This window comes from Aplysia californica, unplaced genomic scaffold (genome assembly GCF_000002075.1).
Source record: "Aplysia californica isolate F4 #8 unplaced genomic scaffold, AplCal3.0 scaffold00022, whole genome shotgun sequence".
NCBI classification, from domain to species: domain Eukaryota; kingdom Metazoa; phylum Mollusca; class Gastropoda; order Aplysiida; family Aplysiidae; genus Aplysia; species Aplysia californica.
In genome coordinates this window covers 761,070-768,701 of record NW_004797292.1, presented here as the reverse complement: position 1 = coordinate 768,701, position 7,632 = coordinate 761,070, and the positions used below count along the sequence as shown (strand labels likewise).

The window sequence follows — 7,632 nt, the reverse complement described above, 5'->3', positions numbered from 1 at the left end:
TACAGATCAGAAGCCTAGGTCTTTTACTTCTGACTGATGTTTTTATTTGAGGGAACAAGGGATGTTTGTTGTCTAAAAAGATAGAATTAATTAAGGTGGACGGGAAGTGTAAATCTTCGACATGCACGATACACACAATGCTCCTGGTACCTTTGTTATATTATCTGTCGGTTTAATTTTTAAAATATTTTGTAATTTAAGATGAACTTTCTTAATTCATCGCCATCTGTGTAATTATGTCGACTGGGGTGTAACTTTGATTTACAGTTATACTGTCCTTTTTCCAGGAGCGGATGGGCAACGCGCCATACTTTATCATGGCCGCAGCCACGCTGTTTATGGCAGTTGTCCCCCTTTGCCTGCCAGAAACACTGGGTCATCCCATGATGGACTCCAGACCTTCGGACAACACGAGTGGCCCCAGGGGTCAAATTGACGTGTGCAGTGACAACAAAAGTCAAACTGACGTCGCAGAGACCGTGCGGTTTGTTGTCAACAGGGATGACGACAGGGCTGGAGTTGTTGATGGATCTGTATAGGTGTCACGACGTGGTGGAATCAGGCAATCGTCAATTTTTGGCCTTGTAGAGGTACTCGGATCACCCGAAAGCATATTTATTTGCCTTGCTTTCAATTTTAAAAATGTCCATCTATCACGAATACACGTCGAAATATTTTCGATTTAAGGAGGTGGGGTCGCCTGGATTCAGAGGTAAAATGAGCGAGAAAACGGCCGCCAAAGTTGGGTAACTTCAATAGCTTGAGAGTCTTTTAAAACTGAAAAATTACATATTTTATACCTTTAATCAACGATTTTAAGTACAATTTATTCACATGAAAATGTGTTTTTGTATTGACGTAAAAGGTGTTCAGCCCCCAAGAAACCCAAATATTCAACAACAACAAAATTTTAAAAATTGCCAAACTGACAGACAAATCCCTGTTTCTTCAATTTCCGTATTTTAACAAGCGCCTGATTTCACCACACTACCTCACAAATAGAACAGTGCTTCTCAACCCGTGTATTGCCTTCACCAAGGTGGTTCTAGGTCCTTGGCCCACATCCACTTTTGACACCCTTGAGAGCCTAAAATGGTCGTACCGCCTTCCTGCATGCACAGGGTGATCCAAAAAATGTTAACAGCTTTTTTGGAAATATTTTCCTCCACACAAAAGATTTGTGTTTTCAATTTGTACTCAAGGTTTTGGAGTCAAAAGGAATTTTTCTGATATTTAAATTTTTTAAATTTAAGACACAAATTCCTTTTGGGTGAATTATATCTGTTCCTAATTTCAACATTCTAGTACACATTTTGTTGGAGATATTTAAAAAAGAACTTGTTTAGTGCTCTTTTTTTCACTGTGTAGGCCTACACATGTTTCCAAACGAGACACTGAATAATACCTAGGCATGCTACTGCCTCCACCACCCACCAAAATCACTGGGTCATATCACTTCGGCTGGCAGGAACTGGAGTAGCGCTTAGGCATAGAGATACAGGCCTACAAAGTGTCTCATGAGAGTTTTGTTTTCAGGGAGCCTTTTGGTGTTTTGAAATAGACTCAGAGTTAAGAGTCAGTTTCAGGCTTCAAACACAGTTAACTCGTTCTCAAAGCGGCATCTTGATAGCACTGAAAGGGCATAAACGGGAACGCTCAACAAGAGAAATGGATAATGAGAGAGATGGCGAGATAGAAAGAGAGAGACAGAGAGGGGTGAGGAGGGGGGTGGGAGAGAAGAAGAAAGTGTTAAGAAAATGTATGACAGATAAACTGGAACAACAGAGAGACGTATCAGAGGTAAGATGTTGGTTTTTTTTCTTCAAAATCAACAACGCAAAATACAAGTTAACCTTTTCGTAGCCTATCGTTTGAAAATGGGGCGTTATAACAATGATTAGAGGTCTTGGGTTCATCAAAGTCATTAAAGGAGTGAAACATGGAGAGTTCTGCCAGATTATGCATACGTATTAGATGGTATCTGTTATTGAAAAGAGGTAATTAACAGTTGGTTATGAACGAACTTTTTTTTCATTCTTCATTCTTGAGTGACCTGAACAACTATGAACCAGGGAATTTCACAATACGACATGTAAAAGTATGAATCTTTTTATCAGCCGGCGTTCAATTTTGCCACATTATAGTTCCCAAACATGAACTTAAGGAGGTAAGAAGGAAACGATGGATTAACGGCTGGAGAAAATGTTAAGGTTTTAGGGGATTCTCCTGCATGCAGTTTTCAAAATATGTAGTGAAAACAAGACTATCGTCAATAATGTTAGGGGCGACTAAAGCGACTGTGGACAGCGACATACGAAGACTCAATTTCTAAATCTTTGTAGAATGAGAAAACATTCGTCAGATATTTAGTTTCATCCAAACGAGTGATGCAGTAGAGAGCAACTCATCTTGTTTATTTTTGTAACCATATCAATTTACTATCGATAGGGCCAATACAAATTTTTTTGATATTTTGTGGGTCAGTCGGTTTTATCACAAGGCCCACGATATGCATTATGTCATTATATCATATATAACATTACTGCTAACTTTTTATAAGACATGTAGTATCAACATTAAACTGCAAAATACACATTCATGTGTATCAATTCCTACAAAAATTCATAAATCAGAGTCTCCATTGTTATTTTGTATGATCACAGGCCCAGAGTTGAAGTGTAACAGAATATAACAATATCATTTTTTAAAAATGATAGTATAGTGTTACATGTGGGTAAAGTTCTAATGGAAGAAGAGATACATGAAAGAAGCCAGCGCATTTTTATCGACCTTCTACAAGAAATTATTGTGACCGATGATGATTTTTCCGCCACTAGTTTTGAGCACACGAGTAAGTTATGAAGGTCAAAAGAGAGAAAAAAGTCCTCAAACTGACATAATGTATTCCAAGCAGGTGCTCAAAGCTCAATAATCAGATTCCTGTACAAGAAAAGAAAATTTAGCACAGCATTGCTTCTCTGTGGCAGCTGATTAGTCCAGCTCTGACACCAAAGACTTCAAGATACATATAAACAAGAAAGAAACATAATATTGATTTTGCATGCTTTATTAAATTTTATAAAACAGTTAAACGTGCAGAAAAATATCCAGTACAAATGACTGTCGTTGTGATCATAAATAGGTGTTTCATAAAGAAAAGAAGGATCATCCATGCATTTTTAATAATTCTTGAAATATATCTCATTCAAATGCATTTGCACAGCCATTTGAGTTTTTTTAAGTCAGAAAGAAACATTTTGAAAATAATTAAAAATGTATCAAAGGGTAAAACCAGATTATTGTAAATCGAATCAATAAATATTATATAAAAAGCTCAAATTCTTCAGGAACAAGAAAACAATTTACTTGGCCAGCACAGCTGTGTGGTGTCCTACACACAATGGAAAAAAGACCGATATTCACCTACTGAAAGACAAAGTTGTGCAAAGTTGAAAAAAATACTTCATGGATAACAAAGGGCTCGGTAGGCACAAACATACAGATCTAAGACTTGGGACCAAAAACATCACATGATGCTAATGCAGTTAAAAATAATTACCTGGATAGGTACAATGAAAATAATATACAAAATAATATCTGAAATATTTCAACATTTAAAAACAACATAAAATAATATCATCTATCAAACCCTTGAAATTTAAATAAAACGAATTCAAGCTATAACTTTATATTTTTGTTTTATCTTGATTCAATTAAATAACGGACTTCACTAATTGGAATGGCTGCTAACGAGACACTTTTAAAAAGCAACTAAATGTCAAGAGCATTGGGAATGCATTCTGCAAAATACAAAGACACTAAATCATCTTGACCAAACAGGCTGAAATAAGCACCGGTTTGAATTTTAAGTAGTAATAAAACCTTTTCAAGTTGTTCGAAAGAGGGTAAGGGGGGGCTGGGAGGGCAGAGAAGGAAAAGAGAAGATAGAATTTGGTGTTACTGTTGCACCTGCTGTACAACAGCCCAAGTAATGGTTATGCCATTGCAGCCACATTTCCATTTAACCATTTTTAGTTAAAGTTGCAACATTTCACAGATACTACAGGCAGAGCTAGGTTTCCATCTCTGTATGGCTATCATTATGAACAATTATAACAACCAACTTAATAACTACTTTTTTTTCGTTTGATAATGACAAAAACCATCATATCTTTTTTTTAAAAATATATTAAAAAGTGACAGAGGAAAAAGGAAAAAATAATAAAAGTCGGATGCTATAATATTTTTAGCACAACAAATGAGTATTCACATGAGGTAATTTCTTAACACACACCAACGTCATGGCAACTGTCTTAGTGCTAGTCCAGCCACCGGCGTTCATTTGTTCTAGTGTTGAATTCATACATTTTGCCCGTAACTGAAATAAAAATAAAAGCAAAATGATCAAATTGATATCTAAACTGCTGCAAGCTTAAAAACAAAATAGCTTCCCCTCCAAGACCCTGGGAATACGAAAGAAGAATGATACGGGTAGTAAGTCTTAGTGCTCAAAAGCATGGTATTTTGAACTTGCAAACTGAATTCCAATGTTACTTAAACCATTGCAGATAAGGAGAAAAAACTATTTCACACCCTTTGCAACAACACGTACAACATGAAAGTGAACAAACCAAGCGCACAAAAGAGCTAAAGTTTAGTATTGCTAATGCCATTGGCCTGCGAAACAGTCCGTTCAGAGAACTTCGCGTTGGTCTTACTTCTTTCCAAGCCTAATTGATGTTCGTCTAATCGTTCTTTTCACCAAGCATCTTACGCCCATTTTTGTTTCAATGGTGCCTATAGGGTGTATGAATTCAGCTGTTCATCGTTACGCAAAAGTTCGACACTTCCCGCTAGGTGAATATATTATTATTTCATTGAGTGTCTCCGCCATTGTCTCAGATATCTATCTCACACAACCCAAGTTAAAGCCAGCTTCACTCAAGCAATCTAAATTGTGTCGATGGGGATGTAAAACATGTAGAGAAGCCTCCTGCTTAGGTTGAACTTCTTTGTAATTTTTAGCAATTTAAGTAGACAATAAGTCTACAACATTAGACAAAGACCCCCCCCCCCCTTAACCGAGCATATCCTCAACACTTTAAAATTCATTCAGAAACACAACTTTGAGTAAGGGAGACAGATTTTCTAGCGGAAATGAGCCTCGGTCCAATGTTTTCAGGCACTCGTCAACTTTTTGCACTCATTCAACTACTGATATCATGTTAAAGCTTGTTTATTTAATTTTTTTTGTTTTTTTTTTTGCTTTTGATGAATAAAAATATCCATAATATATATATATATATATTTTGAATAAAAGTCAAGGTATTTGTGATTGAAGGAGGTGGGGTCACATGGTGTTAGAGGAAACTTAGCAAGAAAAAGATTGCCAAATTCTGGAAACCCAAAGTTTAACTATTCAAGGAAAAGTCGATTAAAATTGTGTATTCCTTTGATCAAGTTTTTCAGTATATTCCACTCAGAAATGTGCTACTAAATAGACATAAAAGGTGCTGAGTAGAAAAGATATTGATAAAAATTACCCAGATGTCCTGGAAATACTGGTTCTTTGATTTCATCATTAATGAGGCATCCTGATGAAACCAGGTGCTCGTCAAAATAATGAAATTGGAGAAACAGGCATTTTCCGTCAGTTTGGCAGTTTTTATCTCATTTTTGTTTTTATGCTCAACACCTTTTATGTCCATATAAAAACATGTTTTCATGTCAATTTTACTTTTTAAAATACGTTAAGAGGCACAAAATGTGTACATTTTCAGTTCATAAAAGCTCTCAAGCTATTGAAGATATCAAACTTTGGCGGCCATTTTCTTGCTAATTTTACCAATGAAATTAAGTGACCCACACCTCCTTCAATAGCAAATCTCTCAACTTCCATTAAAAATAGATGGGTATTCTTTTCATCAAAAGCAAGGCAAATAAACAAGCTTTAAAATGATACCAATAACTCTACATGCCCAAAAATTGACGGGCGCCTGATTCCACTGTGTTGTGACACATTTTGAAGAGAGCCTGTTTTAATGATGATGACCCACAATTTGTTTTGAGATGTCAGTAGAGAGAAAGATGAGGGATAGGTATTTCTATGAGGTGTGAATGAGGAGAAAGATAAAGTATATGATTAAATTATGTATTCTATGTGGCTTCAGATGGGAGAAAGGTAGAGGATAGGAGTAGTAGTAAACACAAACTGATTTTGATAGAGATTAAGATAAAGGATGATTGCCACTGAAGTGACACACTAAGACTGTGTTTACCTGGATCTAAAGCTTTCCCATCAAAGGCTCTGTTCATGATGGAGTAGTTGTAGCTGGGTGGCTCGGCCAGGTCACTGGGAGATATGATCATGTTGCGAGGACTGCGAGTATGCCGAGACTCTACGGGACTATGTCTTCTCGTATTATTGGGAGGTGCATTACTTCCAGTCTGTTGATGGATCTTTAAAAAAAAGTTATTTAAAAAAAAAATTAAACTACCTCAAGTATTTTTAGATTTCTGCATAAATGTTTGCCAGTCTATCGATGGGCAAAGACAAAGATGGTGGGAAAAAGCATAAAAATATCAAGCTACTAAAGATTACTGTACAAATGTGTGCTGGCTTATTGGAGCTGGAAAGACAAAGAGGGGGAATGTAAAAGTTAAAAATGAGAGACAGCGTGGTACAACAGATAATATCAAGTAAATCTTTAATGTAGAGGTGTCAGAGAACATGCTTTTAGCCAGTTGCTGGCATCTCATGCTTCACCATTTCATTCAAGGAATAGTCATCATCCATATTTTACTGAGCGTTTGTTCCATTTCTAATTAAAGTTACTTTTAATGAAAAACAACATTTTAGCTTCTTATTTTTGTTTCTCCTTTGTACTAAATTATTAGACATGAAAACACAGATTCATATTCTGTAAATGTATACTCACCAGCTTAAAAAAATAGAGAAATAATTTTGCCTTGAGAAAATGAGATAATCTTTAATAGTTACCAGAGGATCTGTGAGTAGCATCGGAGGGAAAGCCTTTCTGTTAGGCAGGTTGGAGTCCTTATCTGGTACAATTCCTGAGGAGAGATTTATTTTCATGGAGGTTAAAAAGTTGTTCAGACTCCTCTAAATGACAAACATTGAGATTTATCTGTCAACTACAGAGACATGGCATCTGTGGTGGGGGGGGGGGTTAGACCCGTCCCTGTTGCATGCAGGAGACTTGAGTTAAATTGCTGAAGGGTGAAACGTTTTTGAGTATCTTGGTCTTTCATACAATACAATTAGGAAAAAACCCAAAATATTTTCAACTATAGAGAACTATGTTTCTCATATATCTACACAGGCCTAAGTTTGTATTATTTAAATCGTTCCAAGAGAAAAGAAATAAAAAAGAAATTCATGTCTTTTAGAAGTCAACGCTTTGCTCAGTAGAGTTTGCGGGAGTGTCTTTTTTATTATTTTGAATATAGATGTTTTTACACCCCATATAAACCATTAAGATTATATAGGAGGTGGTCTTTGACCCTGCCCTTCAGCACTAACCTGAGCTGAGGGTGATGCATCTCAGCCGGATGACCAAAATACATGATAAAAATTCCTTCCCAAACATGAGACTCAAACTCAGGACTTCA

At 36.2% G+C, this 7,632-nt stretch overlaps 1 protein-coding gene across 1 annotated transcript in view; it reads right to left on the bottom strand.

The window, feature by feature from the left end:
- Positions 1 to 3,916: 3,916 nt before the first annotated feature.
- LOC101849818 (protocadherin Fat 4) overlaps positions 3,917 to 7,632 on the bottom strand; it is a gene marked incomplete in the record, with an annotated part of 63,124 nt that continues 59,408 nt past the window's right edge. Inside the window, 3 exon segments of the mRNA XM_013088142.1 lie at positions 3,917 to 4,378; positions 6,279 to 6,447; positions 7,001 to 7,074. Of these exon segments, the coding sequence (XP_012943596.1) occupies positions 4,320 to 4,378; positions 6,279 to 6,447; positions 7,001 to 7,074 (302 nt within the window).